Source organism: Diceros bicornis, chromosome 9, assembly GCF_020826845.1.
Source record: "Diceros bicornis minor isolate mBicDic1 chromosome 9, mDicBic1.mat.cur, whole genome shotgun sequence".
Taxonomy (NCBI): domain Eukaryota; kingdom Metazoa; phylum Chordata; class Mammalia; order Perissodactyla; family Rhinocerotidae; genus Diceros; species Diceros bicornis.
The window spans coordinates 28,108,859-28,131,158 of NC_080748.1; the positions used below are offsets into that span (position 1 = coordinate 28,108,859).

General features: G+C 36.1%; 1 protein-coding gene and 1 long non-coding RNA gene across 3 annotated transcripts in view; one reads left to right on the forward strand and one right to left on the reverse strand.

Annotated features, from left to right (window-relative positions):
• The window catches only part of FNDC3A (fibronectin type III domain containing 3A), a 179,991-nt gene that overhangs the window by 70,999 nt on the left and 86,692 nt on the right, over positions 1-22,300 (reverse strand). The window contains exon 1 of one of the 2 annotated variants that reach the window (XM_058548160.1): positions 2,424-2,495. The exons of the other annotated variant lie outside the window; for it this stretch is intronic. Coding sequence (XP_058404143.1) covers positions 2,424-2,430 — 7 coding nt within the window. The 5' untranslated portion in view covers positions 2,431-2,495. Of the gene's footprint in view, positions 1-2,423; positions 2,496-22,300 lie in introns of those variants that run through there. 2 annotated transcript variants of the gene reach the window in all.
• The window catches only part of LOC131410194 (uncharacterized), a 151,601-nt gene continuing 131,906 nt past the window's right edge, over positions 2,606-22,300 (forward strand). Inside the window, exon 1 of the long non-coding RNA XR_009221190.1 lies at positions 2,606-2,655. This is a non-coding gene — a long non-coding RNA (uncharacterized LOC131410194). The remainder of the gene's footprint in view (positions 2,656-22,300) is intronic.

Sequence of the window (22,300 nt, forward strand, 5' to 3'; positions counted from 1 at the left end):
GAGGAGAGGAAAGAAAGAAAAGGTAGGGAGGGAGAAGGGAGAAAACAAGGAAAAGACTCAACTTGTTAAAGAGAAGGAAGGAGTGTATGTGGGGGCGCAGACTACCAAATTAGGCTATATATAACTATAAAAATAACTTTTCAACAAAATAGTCTTCTCATCCAAAACAAGCCCACCAAACACATGAAGTTGTTCAGAATGTTATATTAAAATAGCTAATTATATATATAATACTAATTTATTATGTGCCAGGCTTTTTATGTATGTATTTTTTTCTCCTCATAATTATTCTATTAGGTAAATATTATTATTATTATTACTCCCATTTTCCAGATGTGGAAATTGAGGCAGAGAGGTTAAGCTTGCCCAACTGGCAGAACTAGGATTCAAAACCAGGTAGCTTCATTTCTAAGGCTATATCTCTACTACATATTTAGTAAACATTAAAGTACTATGTATTAATGGCAACTGATATAATTTGAGGCTTAAGAACTATGCTCTGATGCTTCTAAGGGAAATCAAGCCCTTCATTATCTTTATCTCCCTGAAAAACAAGAGAGAAAGGAACAACAAAATTTTCCTAAATTTAAGCCAACGCTACCTATTAATTTACTAAACAAAACTTGCGAGGTGCTTTATACCTCTAGGCAAGAAAGGCTTCATTCAAAATGTACCTTTTAACTCCCATATGCTGGACTCGAGAAAATAAGAACAGTTTTAAACTAGTGCTCATTCACTTCTATTAGCTAATTTATATAAAACTACAGTAAACTAGTTTTCTGAATCCTGAGAGCTTGCTTACATATTCATAATACGCAAAATTTAGTTGGGAACCAGAAAGAGAATTCATTGAAAATCGTATTTGTAATCTTAGTAAAAGGAATTAATATTTATTGAGCTTCTATTATATGCGCCAGGGACTGTGGTTCCCTTCACACGTTGTCAAATTTAATCCTTATATCAAGTCATCAGAATAGGGGTTCTTTTTGTTTTTATTTTTTAGCCAGCAGAATAAAAAATAACTTATTGCTGATTACATTTAAAATTGTAAAACTACAAAACTGCTTTCGGTTGCCCTTCTTTTACTAAAAATATTAATATATAAATACTATGCAGCTACAATTCAAACCATATTGTACTTTGAGAGCTGCTAAAATAGTTTATAATTTAGTAGTACAAAATTCTACTTTATCCTTTAATTATATTTAAGCGTGATGCTGAAAACAGAACACAACAAACCCAACCTAAAATAAACCAGCAATAAATACATTATTAGTTGCAGTCCAGGAATAACGATTAACTCATCTCCCTTTGAAGTAATCATTTCACTCTAGCACGTAAATTTTCTTATCCTGAGGCAGAAACGGTACAGTTATATATTTTTTTTAAAAGGCAATTCATGGATACCATATTTAATATATAAAATACGGTGTGAAGTAACATTAAACACTGGACACATAAAACTCCCATTGTGTAAAAATAGTAAATACAAGTATTGATGTTTAGAACTACAATATTTACAGCACCATTTCTGTTGCTATTTCTGTCTATAGTAGCAAAACCCTAAAACCTTGCATACTTCAAGATATGAATGCTCGGTTACTTTCTTGTTCCAACAAAACTTTTTAATTTAGAAGTAAGAAAAGATCAACCACAAACCCTGATTAAACGCAGTGAGGGGGATTTTGTCCCGATGAGGAAGCTAAATCTGTTACAGACTGCACCATTAAATGCACATACGGCACAAGAACATGTGAACAACTGTAGATACACCTGGCAACTCCTTAACAATCTACATGATTTGAGCAAAATCTACCACAAATCACAGAGCTATTGATAATTTTTTAAGAATATATTTCCTAATCCAAAACCTTGCCGAAGAAGAAACAATTCTATTCACCAATTGTCTTAAGAATTTGAGAAGCCCCACACCTCAATTCCTTAAAAAGTGCCATCAGTGACTTAATAAAAATGATATTTCATCTAATAAGTTAAATTATTCTTTATTTTTTCTTCAGTAGTATACATTCACATTTAAGAGTTTTTTTTTTTTTAAACAAAGCTACAAATTTAAGTTTAAATTCTTAAAATGCAACGGGCTGCTAGCGTGCTACACATTCTCTTTATAAGCAAGCTTGCACAATGGCTTCCAAATAATCTGATACCAATTTTCAGATTTTAGTTGTAAAAATAAAAACAAAGTAAAATAAAGGCGTTGGAAATGAATATTCTGTGGAATATAAAATCAGCCCAACTCTAAATACAGTCTTATCTTTTTATAACTACATGGTAACAATTTAAAATATTTTTACAGCGATTGATCTGGCATCTATTGGAAAAAAACACACGGCATGACTTTAATACAATGCTTTCTATGTTTTAAAATAAAAACAAAATGTTCAAAAAGAGTCAGCAAATCTTACCACTCATTTTGTTTTTACAGTAGCAGCAGAGAACAAGAAAATCCAACAAGGAAACAGCGTAGTACACGTTAACAGCTTTAATTGGAGAACGGTTTGGTTTTTTTTTTTTCCGCAAAGCTGTGAGAGGAAAAGATCCTTTGACCGAGTCACGTGATACCTATCACGTGACCTGCAGTGAGCCGCGGAAAAGGAAGGAGAAAAAAAGCGAACGTTCCTGCTGGCAGCGTTTCAGGTATAGTAAATGATTAAATGATTTCTATTGCGGCTGCCTTGAATTTGACGATCTTTCAGACTTCCTTATGAACCACTTAAAAGCTCATCGGAATATACGTACGGAAATATATATTTGATGTAAAACGATTCTCTGTTTTCACTTTCCTCCGATAACATCACAGGCACTAGCTTCTAATTCAAAGTTTATTATCCAGCCCGCTGCTTAGAAAGTTTAGGACACATATAACATTTATTAATTTAGAAGATTCGATCTCAAATGTCCTTGTGTAACTTGATCCACCCTCCACACTCAATCCTTAAGGAATGCCCACAGTACACAAAGAATTATCTATAGGATAGAAGCTTGATCAATGTGTTCCTCAAATGTGGGATTTGTTTCAGGCTGGCATCTGCCTCTCCAGCTAATAAAAGCTACCATTTTTATTGTTGGTTTCACTTTCTTTTTTCTGATTTTTGTTTGTTTCTTTTAAGATTTAACCTGGACGTTAATACAGATACATAGTGGATAGCATTCTCGCTCATATCCATGAAATTTGAAAAGACAGGGTTAGGCTCAGAGCACTCTACCCAAGCACAGGTGGAGACCAGGAAGGAGACCAAAGATGTCCAGTTAAGGAGAGGAAAGAAGACTAAGAACTTTTGGAGGTCTTTTCATTACTTTATGGTGCCATGTAAGTTAAGGAATTTACAAATAGCTAACAAATATACAGGTAATGATAATGACTGTGATTCGTAATAAATTGCACAGTGGAAAGAAAGTGGATTTTGGTTATCAAAAGACCTAAGTTTTAATAACAGCTTCAATATTTATTAGCAAGGCAATTTACTGCTCCTCTTTGAGTCTCAGTTTCCTTCTGTAGAAAGGTTAAAATAATCAACCTCATAGCATTGTTGTGAGAATCAAATAAGATAAATTTAAAGTTTAAATTAGATAAATTTAAAGTGGTGCTGGTTGGCACCACTCAATAAATGATAGTTATTATTATAAGTAAATGTATGATCACCAAATGTTTTCAGAAATAATAATTATATAGTGCAGAGTATGTGCCAGGCACCATTCGGAGTGTCTTACATGTGTTAATTCATTTAATCCTCACAATAACTGAAGTAGGCATCATTTATAGGTGAGGAAACTGAAGCAGAATTCAGTTAAGTAACTTGCCAAGGGCACACAATGAGGCAAAGCCAGGATTATCTAATAATAAGGCTATATTAAAAAAAAAAAAAATGTAGGGGCTGGCCCCATGGCATAGTGGTTAAGTGCGCATGCTCCGCTTCTGGCGGCCTGGGGTTTGGATCCCGGTCACGCGCCGACGCACCGCTTGTCAGGCTGTGCTGTGGCGGAGTCCCGTATAAAGTGGAGGAACATGGGCACAGATGTTAGCTCAGGGCCAGTCTTCCTCAGCAAAAAAGAGGACTGGCATGGATGTTAGCTCAGGGCTGATCTTCCTCACACACACACACAAAATATGTAAACCATGTTCAAAAAGGCCCAGTCTCCCAAAAAGGTGGAAAAGAACTGGCAAAAGAGAACCTGGAGCAATAGGTTTCAATAAATACATGCCAGATACCCCAGAGGAGATAAGACACTGAAGGACCATTCTCACAGGTGGGCAAGAAGGGTAATTGTTAACTTTTAAGTTCCTACTAAAAGGCAAGGCTTCTTTGAAGAAGAAGACTTAAGAGCAGAGAGTCTCCTGGTCTCAACAGAATCTGCTGGTAAATGTTGGACTCAGCCTCCCAGTAAACCCAACCATGTCTCTGATCTTCATTTCCTAAACAAAAAAGCGAGCCCCTGCAGCCCACTTTCTCATTTTGGCTCACATTCTCACACACAGCTGTGTTTCCATTTCTTGACTCTCTTTAACTGATGATCTCCTCAATTCTTTCCATTGTACTCACTAGAATCTTTTCCTCTATTATAAATAAATTTCCCTATATCTTCAACCTTTTTACAGAACACTGGTTCATGTGTTTCCTTTAAATGAAACCTGACTCTCCCCTAGGACAGTTTTTCCAGCAGCCCCTGAGAGCACAGGCTTCCCATTCTCTCCTGAGGCAGTCTCCAGATACCCCAAGGCTGCTTCCCATTACCACTGTTGTTCCCATTTCATGCTCAAGTTTCTCTTTCTTTGAGATCACGCCATCTGAGTATACCACCCTCTACCCCTTCTCACTGCTGTCATGCTCAGCCCTCATTTATCGAGAACTTGAGCACAGTGCTGACAGTTTTTTTTCTCTATCCCAACTCTTGCCCATCAGCACAATGAATTTAATGTCCAAAAAACTTAGCCTCAAACTTTCTTGAAGTCTTCTCTAACATTCTGTTTTTAGTAAGCCATGTTCAAAGACACATCCTGGAACTTGTCACTTAGAATTCCACTATCTCATCTTTGAAATCTTCAACTTTCATGTTTTAGTCTCTGGCCACAATATCTATCTTTCATCTCTCTAGTTCTCTTTCTTCTATATTTGTTCTTTCTCATAATGATCTCTCTTTTCTCCTCATCCAACAATGCCTTCAGAGCCTGATTTCCTTTCCCATCCATGTCTTCCTTTTACTTTCCTTCCCTCAAAAATCCCCAATTTTAATCAATCAGATAATTACCTTATCTTCTCTTAGATCTGAACTCTAGAAATCAAATGGTACTCAGCCTTGCATGTTTATAAATTTAGTTATCTCCAACCTTAACTGAGCAGTCAGCACTGCTCTGGAATGTTTTCAGGAATTTATCCTAATAATCTATCTTATTTTCTAGAATGATTATCAGACATCTTCACCACTCTTTAAGGACCTTCCCAAACTGGACCTCAACCACATATCTCAGCATGAAGTTGAACTCTTTCAATGTTATTTACAAACTTTTATTTACAAAATTGGTCATTTCTGTCTTGTTTGGTATTTTCAACTGTCTTCAGTACCCTTCTAACAAGACTTAGCTCTATACCCTTACTATCCTTACAGTTGGCACAGAGTTCTAATGCCCAGGATTAGTGACACCGTCCATACTTTCAAGGACTTTTCAGTTCTAATAAGGAAAATATAAGATAGATGTATTTTATGTTTCCTAAAGACTTTGTTAATTCAAGAATGTGCATCAAACATTTATTTATAGGAATAAACATAAAGTGAGAAGATGCATTGAGAACATTACAATTATAGGAATGCATTATGCAATAATGAGCATACTTTTCCTTCTCCCTTTCTTACCTGATTATATGACAATTTTAGCAAACTTAAAATGCACCTGCTTTTTATTTTCACAACACTGTCTCAAATATTTTGCAGAGGCTCTCTTAAATTAATAGCACGACATGTCACAGCAACTGCTGGGACTTCTTGATTACATTTTAACACATTAACTATTAGCATTCCTGGGCTACTGATTTTCAGGTAGGCTTGTCAACACAAGCACTACCACTATATTTGGGTGACACTGTTTATAAGCACTTACTGAGTACCAACACTGGTCTAAGTGCTTTAGAGAAATTAACTCATTTAATCCGCACAATATCCCTATGAATAGAATAACTATTTCCATTTTACAGGTGAAGAAACTAAGATACAAAGAGGTTAAGTAACTTGCAAGGTCTCAAAGCTAGTAAGCTGTCAACAGATTTAGGTAGTCTAGCTCTGAAATCCATGCTCTTCACCACTACATTACACTGCCTCTGTTGTTTAGGATATGACAAATATTACAAATTATAAAATAAATGAGAAAACTGCAGCACAATTAACACCAAAATTCACTTGAAGATAAACCACAAATAGAAAAGCACTGAACCACAGACAGAAAATCACTGAACATTTGGATGGAAGACTCTACACAATACTCCCCAAATATCTGCTAGTTGCATATAATGATAACAAAGCAAAATGTACCTAAATGTATCTCACTGAAACTGTTGGGAAGAAAGATCCTAAAAGTTTCTAGTGAGGGATATCATACGGAAAACAGTCAGTGAATTACATAATAGCCAACCTGTTCCAAGAGATAGTTTAAGATTTAAGAGAGAAACATAGAACCAAAATAAAAGCTAGAGCCAGCCCTGATGGCCTAGTGGTTAAAGTTCGGTGTGCTCTGCTTCGGTGGGCCAGGTTCAGTTCCCAGGTGTGGAACCACACCACTCATCTGTCAGTAGCCATGATGTGGCAGTGGCTCACATAGAAGAACTAGAAGCACTTTACAACTAGGTACTGAGGCTTTGGGGAGATTTTAAAAAAAAGAGAGAGAAAGATTGGCAACAGATGTTACCTCAGGGTGAATCTTTCCCACCATCCCCCCCCCCAAAAAAAAAGTCTTTAGGTTGAATAAATTTAGCTTAATGAAAAATTCACTATATTATCCTTATTTTTCCCATTTCTTATACTGGTGAAATTTCCCCAAATCTATGGACAAGGATTTGGGAACAACTCTTAGTAATAAGAGAGAGAAGGATTTGTTCTCAAGGCTGACTGAGCTTGGGTAATGGAAGAGGGAGAAAACAGAGGAGAGGTTGCATAACCATATTACCATTATTCAATCTAGGACACTTCTGAAAGTGAAAGAGGGAGCTAAAAAATCATTAAAATTACATAATTTGGAATAGTTCTTTATTGATTGACAAATTGCTTTTATTATATTGAGGGACATGAAAAGGAATTCTATTAAAAATATTAAAAAATTGGGGCCGGCCCGGTGGCGCAAGCGGTTAAGTGTGCGCACTCCACTGCGGCAGCCCGGGGTTCACCGGTTCAGATCCGGGGCGCGCACAGATGCACTGCTTGGCAAGCCATGCTGTGGTGGCGTCCCATATAAAGTGGAGGAAGATGGGCACGGATGTTAGCCCAGGGCCAGTCCTCCTCAGCAAAAAACGAGGAAGATTGGCAGATGTTAGCACAAGGCTGATCTCCTCACCAAAAAAATATATATATATATTAAAAAATTAAAACACTATATTAAAAAACACATATGTGAGTACAAAGAGCATTTTATAGACTTCTTTATATTCAATATCAGAATATGAAAGAGTAATATTAGCAGAACAATTATTCTTAGTACACATCCATGTATTTTAATCAATTTGTTAGCTATATCTGTCTGTAATTCCATATCACTGGCATTTAACTGAAAATTTTCTTTTTCCAATATAGTCTTATTTTAATTCTTTCATAAAACTGCCTTCAACTGTTGTATTTTATGATCAATAAATTTGAAGCTGCTGATAGCTTCAATTGACTCTTTTCTACAGTATTTTAATTTAAGACTATAATATTTGTATTAAGAAAATAATCTGATCCTGAGGTGCTATCTGGTAAGCTGGGAGCAAATTCTGCTAAGTGGAGGATATTCTCAGCTCTATTTTTTTTTCTTTTTGAAATGTGTAAATATTTCACTCAAAATATTTTCACTGGTACTGTATAATACCTTCAAATATTTTTACAAAGAAAACTCACTGAATTGTTTCTACTTATGATTCTTTTGAATGTTTTACCAAATTTAGATTTTTTTAGCTCACTATTGCTAAAAGGGTTTATTGCAAAATAAAAAAGCACTGCCACTAATAGTTATAGATTTATGTAATAAATGACAAAATCATTCAGACTATTTTTAATATATTTTATGGCAGGGGTATTTAGATTTTATTTCCTCCATATATTTCATATTCATCTAACCTATATACTTTCCACTGATCCCTCCAACTGGTGGCCTGGTGACACCAAGTGGCCAGCAGGGGCAGGAGCATCACATTCTTCGACAGCCACCACCACCAGAAGACTGGAAGGAGTTAGCAGTCACTAGCCCTCTATACCTAAGAGTACTTTGCTTTACTACTAAGTATCTTAACTGCTATCCTTGACTTGCTTCTGGCAAGGGTCAGGAAAAGGGAAACAGTTTATTCTGGTTGCCTCTGAGATTTAAGCACACGTTAAAGTGAAAACAAGAGATAGATAAACTGCTTACTAGAGGAGATCATGGCAGAAGCTGGAAATACAAAATGATGGTTGACCAGATGCATCACAGCTTATTTTAATGGAACTACTAATTATACTCTGTTAAAAAATGAAAAGTCTGGGGCCGGCCCTGTGGCTTGGTGGTTAAGTGAGCGCGCTCCGATGCTGGCGGCCCGGGTTCGGATCCTGGGCGCGCACCAAGGCACCACTTCTTTGTCCATCCTGAGGCCGAGTCCCACATACAGCAACTAGAAGGATGTGCAGCTATGGCATACAACTATCTACTGGGGCTTTGGGGGGAAAAAAATAAATAAATAAAATCTTAAAAAATAAATAAATAATTACCAAAAAAAAAAAAAAAATGAAAAGTCTGGGACAAATGTTAAACCAATTAGACACTGAGAGGTATAAAATGGGACTGTCCTAGACAAATTGGGACATGAGGTCACCCTATTAAAGGGAGATGATTATTTGTTAAAGCTACAAAACAGCTGGCAACATTTATTCACATGAAGCAAGCAATTAGCACAGGCCTTGGGTCTAGGAAGTGGGTGATCACAATTTGGGAGAAGAATGAGGCAGAAAGTTATTGAAGAAAACAGAAAAAGACCAAGGTCATTATTCACTGCTTAGATGTTGAGGGGCCTTTCTTTTCCTTGAAAATTTATTACTCTTTTTTCAGGTTGGATAAATTAGACTGCTTAAATTAGGGGACTAAGTATGACTCAGAATTATGGGTAATTTCATTTATCTGTATACAGGTAATTGAAAATTTCTATAATTAGATTTGCTAAGCATTTAGATGTATCAGTGATAAGCACACTAAGTAGGAAAAGTTTGAAGAATGACTATCATATTATCATTAGAATCTACCGTGAGGACCAAATTGAACTGCATATAGATAGAAAACTTGAAGTAGGAGATGTGTTTACTAAGCACCTGTTTCTAAACAAGAAGTTATTTTTAGTGCTCTTATTTAGAAAGCTACAAAGGCTGTGATATTAATGTTCATGAATGCAGCAGGTTGTGAACACTACTATTTTTAGTATCAGTCTAATGTGAACAATGATGAATCATTCTTTGTTATTCTAGTAGGAAACAGTGCTTGGGATTTACTGCAGCACATTAGGTTAACTATGTCTCAATAACTGCAAACCCACACGCTGACATCACACAAGCAGTGATATGGATCAATGACGCAAATCCTGTTAGGATCAAACATTAAGGCCACAGGGGTTGAAAAAAAAAGTGCCCATGTGACAGAGGAGACCAGTCATCCAACATACACAGACTGCATTAAATCAGTACTGCTAATGTTGAAAAGGGTTGTGCTAGGTTCTTTTTTACATAATAGCTAAGCTTTTTCAATTTAATTATAGATTTTCCACATAGCAGACTATATTTATCTTTAAGTTTCGTCACAACTTCTGTGGTTTAAGGTCTGGACCTTTTAAAATATGTTTTAAGGTTCCACCACCCACATGAGTAGCCAGGCTCTTCAGACAGATCTTTTGCAAAACGTGCCAACATTTATTAAGCTTTTTAAATAACATGTTGTGATTGACAAATAACATTTAGAGCACAATGCCATGGCCTCACAATTCACTGCTACCTTAGTCTTCTTCCCACTGACACGTTCTTGGGGTTTTGCTGTTTTTAGTTTTACTGAAAGGCATCTGAACATTATCAACATCTGAAAATGTTGATAATGTTATTGCACAGGTTTTGGGATCAGACTTCTATGCTAAAATTATGACTCTGGCAGACAGTTATGTAACCTCTGGAGCCTTAGAGGAATTAACACATACCTATAAGGAAATCTTCTACCACCACCATTATTACCTTACTGCATGGCTCTTATGGTTAATGGAGGCATGTTTGGATGTGCCTTAATAAAATACCATAACCACAGCCAGGGGCACAAGTTATACTTTTGTAGATACAGGAATGATCTTTCTGAGAAATGAAACTATGCTTAGTTGCCATGATAGAGGAAAATGAGAATTGTGAGGATGAATCCTAGATAAGTTGGAGAAAAAATGATTCTTCTACTCCATATATCTAGGTAAGTAATAAAAATCACATTCAACATGTTGCCATATAAGGAAAGGAACCAGGAAAGATCTCTTCTGTTTCCTGGGAGAATCTCTGCAGATGGTACAAGGGTATGTAAACCAGATTATGTAAATTCATGGTAGTCTCTTTATAACTTTATATAAATGTTCTCTGAACATCCTGACAAGCGGTGCATTGGTGCACGCCTGGGATCCGAACCCAGGCCGCCAGCAGCAGAGCGAACGCACTTAACTGCTACGCAACGGGGCTGGCCCTAGAATGCCTAATTAGTATTTACCTGAGTCCAAAATTGTGGCTGCAGTTATTACAAGGCTAAACTAAGGTAAATCTCTGTATTTGTAATTCAGTTGCCCTTCCCCCCAGGAGATCCTTCTACTGAAGCTAACTTTAGAGAGTCTTTTTTATTTTTTTGTTTGTTTTTTTTTGGTGAGGAAGATTAGCCCTGAGCTAACATCTGTTGCCAATCCTCCTCTTTTTGCTGAGGAAGATTGGCTCTGGGCTAACATCAGTGCCCATCTTCCTCTACTTTATATAAGGGATGCCTGCCACAGTGTGGCTTGCTAAGCAGTGCGTAGGTCCATGCCTGGGATCTGAACCTGCGAACCTGGAGTGGAGCGTGCAAACTTAACCACTATGCCACCAGGCAAGCCCCTGGTTTTTATTTTTAATAAAGGTAATCTATCTAGACACTCTTTCATAGGGTTAGGAAAATGTATGTAAAGTACAAAGTCGGTTTGTAGTAAATACTGGTCTCTTTCCCTAGCACACCTTCAAAGAATGGTTTGGTTAAATAGAGAGGATCCAAAGAAATACATCTTCTTCCATAAATACAGCCTGGCTTATACTCATACATTTCTGGGATCAACAAAATCCTCAACGTATAAAGTCTTTTTTGCCCTGGGTTTCTTAGCTGTCCTTCTGAGTGTCAGAATTCTTTAAGCCATTTCTATATTATGATATCAAATTTATACATCTTTTCTTCCACCCCCTTGATTTTTAAAAACTTGTCAAACTACTACTATTTACTTATAAGCTTGGTATGTCCCATTTTTTTGTTTTCACTAGTTAAAAAATCCACTTATCTGCATCAAAATACACGGTACAACATTTTCCTGAATGAGTGCAGGGTCTCAGCTTTAAAGAAAAAAAATCTATAAATTTTATAAAAAAAAGTTGGATGAAAACTTAAAGGGGTTAAAACATCATTTACGATTAATTAAGCAATTAATATTTGTCAAAATTATCAAATTATACAGAAAGTATAAAGGAGGAAAAAACTCCTGTAATCCTACCATACAGGGACAGGCATTTGAAGGAAATGTGCCAAAATTATTTTTGATGCATATATATTCATTAAAAGTAATATTTTCCTTATTACAAAAAGAGCTAATTCTGTTGATATCCTTGATAATGTATAATCAAATAAATGGTAGTCCTGATTAACTGAAACCACTAATTAATAAAACTTTTTTTCTTTTTTTGCTGAGGAAGACTTGTCCTGAGCTAATATCTGTGACATTCTTCCTCTATTTTATATGCAGGTCACTACCACCACAGCATGGCTGCTGACGAGTGGTGTATGTTGGTGCTTGGGAAATGAACCTAGGCCGCTGAAGTGGAGCAGGCAGAACTTAACCACTAGGCCACGGGCCCAGACCCTAATAAATTTTTTTTTTTTGTGAGGAAGATTAGCCCTGAGCTAACATCCGATGTCAATCCTTCTCTTTTTGCTGAGGAAGATTGGCCCTGGGCTAACACCTGTGCCCATCTTCCTCTACTTTACGTGGGATGAACACCACAGCATGGCTTGACAAGTGGTGCGTAGATCTGCGTCCGGGATCCGAACCTGCAAACCCCGGGCCGCTGGAGCAGAGCGAGAGAACTTAACCACTACACCACCAGGCCAGCCCCAAAACTTTTTAATCTTCCATTTTGAGGAGGTAAAAAGTAAAGAACAACTCATCTTTTGAGTATTTCCTAATCCCTGGACTGTTTTGAATGCTCCTGCTATGAGCTTCCATAGCACCCTTCTTGTTCTTTTCAATCACAGCACTTCTCTCACTTTATTGAATTCCTTAATTGTCTGTCTCCCCTAGGAGACTGTAAACTTTGTGAGGGGCAGAGATAGGGTCTATTTTACTCATCACTAAATCTTCAGTTTTGGAATCGTAATCATACATATTAAGTTCATAATAAATTGCTAAATTAAAAAATATGTTTAAAAAGAAACCTCTAGGCCTCATTCTAATCTAGACTCAATGATTTATTCAACTCAGTCTTCTAAATAATCTCCACTATGGTATCATACAATCAGTATTAATGCTTATAATGATTTAGGGCACTGGAAGATTCTGAATTATTTTCAGTATATTCTGTTTATTAAGGTTAAATTTAAGTGTTTATTTTGTAAACATTTTCAGTAATATAATTTGGAAAAAGGCTTTCTGATTTTCAGTTAATCAGAAAGGTATTTTACAAGAAAACCTGGTGCTAGGTTAAAGTTTAAAGCACACACTTTTATGCCTATAGTTATTAACTCTAATAATATCATCATCAGCAAAAATATCTTCAAGTCAAGTGATAATTTCTTCCCAAAAAGATGAGAAGGTGGAATCAAATGATATTAACCCTCCCTCCTGACCTTTTTAGGGTAATAAAAATTAAGATCTTTCTTATGAATGAGAAAATAAGAAAAGAACCTTTTCAAACTCTTAACATGTACTGTTTTTAATATAAAATCTAGTATTGCTTACTCCTTAAAATTATTTTGGTGGGCTCTCTCTTCTAAGAAAAGGATTGGTAAATGAAATAAAATATGTTCTCTCAATGCTCTGAGGAAAAATTACATTTTGCAATGAAAAGTAAAGGAGATTTTATTTGCCCCAGCATGTCGTAGTACAATGTATATAAAGCTTAGTGGCACTCTTTGGTAGCCACTTGGGGTTCAGAGATGAATTTATCAGTAAAGTTCTTGGTTTATAGTAATTTGGTTTCAGCTCTTTAGAAACAAGACACTCTAGTTTCTAGCATACAATTTTGAATGGCTTGCAGTAAGTATATGAACATATTTCAGGAAGAAAGTATGTGGTTGGGAGGAACTAACTATTGATGAGCTGAGTAGAGTACCATCTTAGGTACTTTATGTTTGAGAAGTGGCTGTAAAGTAATGGTTAAAAGTATGGATTCTATAGACAGACTTCTAGCTAGAGTTCAGTTCCCAGCTCAGCCACTTTGAAACTAGTAACTCTGGGCAAGTTATTAACTTACGTCTCAGTTTCCTTGTCCATATAATGAAGATAGAAATAGCTATCTCACAAGGTCATTGGGACAATTAAATAGGTTAATTATATGCAGAGTGTTTACAACAGTAACTGGTACAGTGATTGTTTAATAACTATTAGCTAGTATCATATATACTAATTAAAGTTATTTTTCTCCCCTTTTTCCATTACTTGAGGATCTAAAAGGCATTGTTTTTGCAATCAGAAATAAAGAAATGCCAAAATGAAGACAATTTTACTGTTTATTCCTAAAATAAGTGAATAAAAATTTACTGAATTTCTATATATGCAAGGGGCAGTTCTAGGTGCTATGGGGAGGGGAAGGAGGATCTAGCACACAAGGAGCAGAATACCATCATGTCATGGTTTTGTATCATAGTTTTGTATCATAATCACTTGAGGAGGGTCAATGTGGGTCCAGACACCTACCTGTATGTGTAAACTCCCCAGCTGATGCTGAGATTTCTTGGTGTAGTGATAAAAATTGTAGTCTTCACAGTCAGAAATCTCAGATCTCTGACTGTAATTTGAATCCCAGATCTACCAATAATTAGGTATGAAACTTCTGTGAATCTCAGGTTTCTCACTCTTTTCAAGTTTAAACAAGATTAATGCAGTGCACAAAGCACAATGCTGGGAGATGGTGAGCACACAATTACATTATTAGTGGCAGACTCCAGGATGGATAAAAGACAAAAACCAATAAATAACTTATGCCAGGTTAGAGATAAAGGCCAGAAAATGAGAACAACAGGAAATTAACGAGCACTTTTTAACACTGGGGTGGCCAAAGTCTCAAGAGATGAAACTAGTACTGGGTTTTGAAGGATTGGAAAGATTCAGAAAGCTCTTGTGTGTGTGCACATGTGCCTGAACATGTGTGTGCATGCTCCTGTGTGATTTTTCGAAGAAGGAGCAATGTGAACAAAGGCATGAAGGGGGTCTCTGCAAGAAATATTTAGAGACTAGGGTATCTACTTAATCCTGGAATATTTGAAGTGGAAGATTCTTGGAAGTAAAGCTAGGAAGAAAGATTGAAACCAGGTGATGGAGTACCTAGATAATTAGGCTAAGGGTTCTATGCTATACGAAATGGGAGAAGGCAAGGTTTTTTGGTTTGTTTTTAGCATAGTAATGAAAAACACAGTGTTTTAGGAAGGCCAATCTCTGTAATTGTAGAAATAAATACAAAAAAGTGACACAGACTTTTCTGTAAATAAACTTGGGTCCTAATCAATGTGTGACTAATGTTCTTAAAAGGCTATAAAACTACTCAGTTAGGTGTAATACATGCTTAAATGGATTTTTGTGACAAGTTTTAATCAAATCTAGTTAGAAAGTGTAGCTCTCTAATTTGGCTATTTGTGGAAATTTCTTCAATTTATACAGCTAGTTAGGTAGATTTGATCAAATCACAATATCTCTTCCTCAAGAAGAGGAAGTTGCTTCATATAGCTAGTTCCCAACTTACTAGTAAGTGAATTGGCAAGATGGATATTTCAAACCTAGAATGCACTACCCCGCTCTCTCTATAAATGGTAGTAAAGCTCTGCTATAAATAAAAATTCACAAATAAAAACTGATACGGCCTAAAATGTAGTTAAAATACTGCGCATATACAATGACAACAAAAGTGGAATGAATTTTTTCTATTAATTATTGTAAAATATATTTGAATATATCAAACACCTAAAAATACCTAATATACTTAATTCTTGATATATCTATCTATCTATATAGATGTATCTGATATGACCTCCTTTGGGCCAAGCTCATTGGCTAAACTCCAAATGACAAAAATCTCAAGAGGGACAAAGCAGAAGAATGGAGAAACATTAACACCAAAGGGACAGGCGAAATGTGGCTAAGGAAAGGTAGATAAGTATCTTTTGGGTAAAAAGAAAGAGGGGAGATGGAAGTTTCTTATATACAGCCCTTGTTTTATTTATTTAAAATGATATTTTTAATAGGAAGTATATTTATAAGGTTCAAAAATGAAAAAAAATAAAAAGATATAGAGGGAAAACTTTCACTCCATCCTTGTTTCCCATTTCATGCACAACCACCCCATAAGTAAACACTGTAATTACTTTTGGAAGATCTTTCATGATTTATTATTATTTTTTTAATAGTCTGTGGCATGTTAGTTACCTCTAGTATTTGTTTTTCCCTTCTTCCACAGTAATAATCCCCTGAATTTTTTAATCTCCTGGATTTTAGTTGGACACCCGGTCACCCTAACCAGAGGCATTTTTTTAGCCCTCTTTTCTAGCTAGAAGTGGTCAATTAAGCTATGGCCAATGAGAATGTGAGGAGAAGTGATGTGTACCATCTCCAGGGTATGTCCTTAAAGAAAGAAGGTGTATTTCATATCGCTTTTTCTTCTCTTCCCCTTTTCCATTCTGTCTGGGACATGGACATAGTGGTGAGCCATCTTGGACCATGCAGATGAGCGCAATATCTTAGAGATGGCAGATCAAGATAGCAGTAACCTGAGTCCCTGTATCACCTTTGGGGCAGAGAATTCCATACAAGCACTAACTGCTTACCTTTGAACTATAATGCACAAGAAAAAAAAAGTTCATATCATTTGTCTTAGTTTTCTATTGCTGTGTAACATTAGCACAAACTTAGTAGTTTAAAAAAACATCCATTTATTAGCTCACAGTTCTGTAGTTCAGAAGTCCGGGCATAGTCTGACTGGGTTCTCTGCTCAGGGTCTCATAAGGTGAAAATTAAAGTGTCGGCTAGGGTGTGTTCTCATCCAGAGGTTGGAGTCCACTTCCAAACTTGTGTGGTTGTGGCAGAAATCAGATTCTTGAGGCTGTGGTACTAAGGTCCTCATTTCGTTGCTGCCTGTCAGCTGAGTTCCACTCTCAGCTAGAGGCTACCCACATTCCTTGCCACATGGCCCATTCCTGAATCTCTTACTTCCAAGAAAGTCCAGTCCCTTTTTAAGGGCTCATTTGATTAGGTGAGGTTGATCCCAGACAGTCTCTCTTTCTTAAGTCAGGTGCACCATATAACATAACACAATCATGGAAGTAAAATTCCTCACATTCATAGTCCCAGGGATTATGTACAGTGTGTATAATAAGGGGCAATGATCTTGAGGGCCATTTTAATATTATGCCTACCACATCATTTAAGCTCTGGCTTCAGGTCTCTCCTACAAACTTTTTTTTTTTGGTAAACATAAAAATAAATTTTATGGGGCCAGCCCGGTGGCGCAAACAGTTAAGTGCGCGTGCTCCACTGCGGTGGCCCGGGGTTCACCGGTTCGGATCCCGGGCACACACCGATGCACTGCTTGGCAAGCCGTGCTGTGGCGGCGTCCCATATAAAGTGGAGGAAGATGGGCACGGATGTTAGCCCAGGGCCAGTCTTCCTCAGCAAAAAAAAAAAAAAAAAAAAAGAGCAGGGTTGGCAGATGTTAGCACAGGGCTGATCTCCTCACAGGAAAAAAAAAAAAGAAAATAAATTTTTAAAATTTATTTTTTCAAAATTGTGGTTAAAACATACATAACATAAAATGTACTACTGTAACCATTTTTAAGTGCACAGTTTAGTGGCATTAGGTACATTCACATTGTTGTACAATCATTACCACCATCCATCTTCAGAACTTTTGTTATCTTCCAAAACTAAAACTCTGTACCCATTAAAAAATAATTCCCCATTTCCCCCCGATCCCTAGCAATCAACCATTCTACTTTCTGTCTCTATGAATTTGACTAAGTAGAATCAAACAGTATTTGTTCTTTTGTGTCTGGCTTATTTCACTTATCTGCTACATACTTTTGAACTTAAATCTTAATACACATCAAAAAAGACTGAGGAGGAGTTGCCAGTGAGACAGGAGAAATACCAGGAAAATATGTAAACTATAGAAGGAACAGTCAAGAGAACAGTATTCCAAGAAGGAGGGAATAATACACTGTATCAAATGCTGGTAGAGAGGTCAAATATGATGAGAACCAAGACCACTTATTTTGGCAACATATAGGTCATTGGTGACCTTGACAAGAGTGTCTAGAAGTAGTAACAGTATAGGATCATCATGGTTACTACTATTATGGATTATTTTCCCAAGGTATGAGACTTCTGGAGTCAATCTGAGTGTTATTAAGTTGTGTAATAATTCATTTAGCCCAAACACAGTCCCTTTGGCCTCCATTTCCAAATCACTTCATGATGAAATGAGATTTTAAAAGAAATATTTCAGGGAAAAACATGGATAGTACAAAAAAATAAGAGATTACCTATACGTTGCACGTAACTATCTACTGAGATCATTTATTCCATTAAAAAAATATTTACTGAGTGCCTACACTGTGCCAGGAATAGACTTCATTATAATTGCACATTTCCTTAATTGTTTCAGATATAAAAAGTTAAAAATGTTTAGAAATTAATTTGGATGGTCAGTAAAGACAGTATGACTATTGGGCTAACCATAACCTAAGCAAACAAGTAATGATGCTAATTCTAATCAAAGGCCTTCAGAAAATTTGATTCTAATAAAAATCTAATCATAATAATCTAGGGAGAAGCAAGTATCTGAGAAATTAAGAACAGATAGCAAAATTTTTCTTCTATAGAAAACACATTATTTCTAATTTTCTATCCATTACCTAAGACATAACAACTACTTTTAAACAAAAATAACTGACCATGGAATGATCATTTAATTTTAAAAAACCAATCTCCCTCTCATAAAAACATGTTACCATTTTCTTTTACTTAGACATACTTATTTTACAACTGTTTAGTATTATATATTCAAAAGGCGGCTTTAAAAATCAAACAGAAACTGCCCTAGATATGCAGTTCTTAAGAGTTGTTAGTTTAACATCTGCTTAAAATACAGATGCTCTAGCTCTTCTTTAACTTTTGACTCTCCTAATTATTTAAAGCATCCAAATTCATTTTTCTTTCTTGCCTTTAAAACTATCTAATCTTTCCATTTTTTCCATTCTAAGTCAATCTGTTTTCCTATCCTCCTCATTTCCCAGCTGTTATCCTATCTTAACCTTTAGTAAGAGATTTATTTCCTAAAAGGGAAAGGGAGAGAGAACTGCATCAAAAATTAACTTTTTATATCCATATTTCTGCCTATGTAATAAAATACTACTTTGTGAGGCCAGTTCAGAGAAGGCATAGATCTTGATAGCTCTATTTTAGTCACTAACCAACATAAAAATGTCAGAATGCAACAGGTTTAAAAACATTTATTGAAAAGTTAATACAAGCTATTTCACACATTTCTATTTCTGGGTCTTAATTTCTGTTTGCCGCTACTCATTAAAATTTTTTTAAATCGAGATTTGTGTCACTTATTTTAACAGAACTCACTAAACTTGTTTAGATTTCTTACTTCCAAGAGAATAACTTTAACAGTAATATTTTATTCATTAGGAACATAAAGAATTGATGATAACTGAATTTGCCTATATTTTCCTTTTTAGCATAAATGTTGCAATTTTCTCTTAACTAAGTCATATATAACATGATTTCTCTCAAAAAGTAACATTTAACAGCTTTTAGGGACAATCTGGGACTATTACATAAAGCACTCAGGATGAGTCATAGTCATTCATTTAACCTAAAATGGGCTAAATTTATGAATGGATGATTGTTATGATTCATTTTCACAAACAAGACTCATTAATGTATCAAAACTAGTATTTTAAGCCTCTCTACTGGAATTGATGTTTATATCTTAGAAGGAGAAATTGTAAAGGGCAAAGTTTTTAATATAATAATGTGATTTCCACCAGTATAAAAAATAGTTACCTATGCTTTAGAGCATTTTCTAAGGGTAGTTAAGATTTTCTAAGTAATATATAAAGGACATAACTTCTCCATGGTTTAGTTTGCTAAATTATGAAATAAGTAAATAATGCCTACTCATGTGGGAATGAGAATCTACTACATATAGTTTTGAGTTGAGTTACTTATAATTTCCATAGAACCTAAAGAACTTGGTTAAGTTCAGTCAGATCTGTAGTAGTGCGCCAAAGATAATCAGCGGTCTTACAAAAAAATTCTTAGAATACTGATCTCCCTATTATTAAAATAAATTTAAGATATAGCATAAGATATTAGCATAGTTATGACCACCTAAAAACCTGAGAGCTCGTGGAAACTTGTTAAATCTAATTTGCACTAGCCCATCCTCATTTCACATATGTGAAAAATAATGGCCAGAATTTAAGTAATCTACCCAAGGCTATAGAATCATAAAATTTTAGACTTATGAAGAAACTTAAAGGGCATCAACTCCAACCATCCACTCAAAAGAAATTAAACCTCCTAACAGTACCATCAAGTGAAGATCCAGCACATGTATTACCACCTACAAAGATGGATGGGGAACTGATCACTCCTGAGCCTCTTGGACAGCTTTCTTTCTTTGGCTGAGGAAGATTTGCCCTGAGCTAACCTCCACTGCCTATCTTTCTCTTTTTGTATGTCAGCCGCTGCCACAGCATGGCCACTGACAGACAAGTGGTGTAGGTTTATGCATGGGAACTGAACCAGGGCCGCCAAAATGGAGTGTGCTGAACTTAACCACCAGGCCACCAGGGCTGGCCCAACAGCTTTCTTTACAGAGTTCTTCCTCATACTGAGCTAAATCTGTTTACCTATAACTCCCACCCATTGGTCCTAAAAACCCAGGTTGACTTACTCCCAGACCTGTGCCGTTAACAATGCAACATTCACATATTTTGTTATTTCTTTAAAATTTTATTGTTGTGAATTTAGGAAGAAAAGTCATATGTATAATATTTCATGCTGCTAGTTACAGTAACTGTAGCAAAAAGTTGTAGTGACCATGATATATAAAACAAGAGACATTTAACTTCTAATAAATTTCAGCATTATTTTTAGTATCAAAGCCCTGACACATCTAACAAGACTCAAAGGGGCTGATGTGTGGTTGTATATACGTCTAAGGCATTCCAGGATATCAGAGCAGGTCACTAAGAGTCCTACTTGCATGACAACTCCATCTTCCTTTCCCCCCCCATAAAGACATGCTGGGAGAAAAGGGCTTTGATTAGATTTATGGGCATAAGGATTCAGACTAGAACACAGAGAAGAACAAAGCCAGGAGTTCCAACTCTTGGAGGTCAGAGAACTCACTCTGAGGTAACAGAGTTGGGATTAATGGGATACAGGGCTTGTAAGTATATAACAAAATACTGTATTTATTAAGGATCTCAAAAGTCATCTGGCTCAGTCAAGGTGACTTGCTAAAAAAATACTCCGCAAAAGAGATGGCAAATATGAAAGAGCAGACTCATTGCGGGAGGGAAGACAGATGTGGTTATACTCGCCATGATCCCAGAACACACAGAGAAAAAGAAAGTGGTAAGTACTGGTTGAGACAAACCTTCCCTTAACTTCAAAAACCCCTATAATGGCAGGAAGAGTCAGGATCAGATAATGAGGAGACAAGGTAAGAACAGAAACGCAGTGATGAACAGCAGCAGCAGTGAAAAGAAGAAAAATGGGAACAAAGTGCTAACAATAACTGCCCCAGGAGCAACAGTGCTGGTCATTTCTTGAATGAGGTGACAGTAGAAGCAACAAGGGCCAAATAAACCCCCACTGTCAGACTGGAAAGTGACACCAACAGGAACAATGGTGAGAAGACATCAGTAACTGCTACAAAGCTGGTCAGAGCCACCTGGAAGCAAAAAGGAAAGCACCTTGGAGGTGGGGCTTAATGTCTTACTAACACTAGAGGGTGAAGGAGCTGGGAATCAACACACTCTGGGATCGTTAGCTAGGCTCTTGGTTTCCCTAAGTAAGGTGAGATATGAGAAAACAAAGGTGATACTTCTCAACAAACTTTAATTCACCTTGACACTTTTTCTATACATAAGAGTCAAATCATAAGAAAATAAGCAGAAATCCAGAATCTGGTCAAATGATCAACATCCTGGCGTTATCTATGGCTTACTATTTATGTATTTAAATTAAAATTTCCATATTACTCTACTATCTTAACTGGTGCTCATACTGAAGACTCTGAGGCACTAAAATATCCCTAAGTATAAAAGTATATTTTTAGTATATAGTAGTTACCAAGGCAAACAAGTATACCAATATACTTAAAAATATTTTAGCAGTTTATTTTAATAAATATTGACAGAAGGCCTACTAAGCAAAAGGCATTATTTTAGCACAGAGAATCAAAGATGAAAAAGAGACAAGTTCTGTTGCTAAGGAAACCAAATAGAAGGAAGTTACCTTGAACACTTTAGTTAAGGTTTTAGGTATCAAGATAAAGACAGCATCATTGTTTACGCTCCTATAAGATTCAGAAGTTTAGTGAAAGT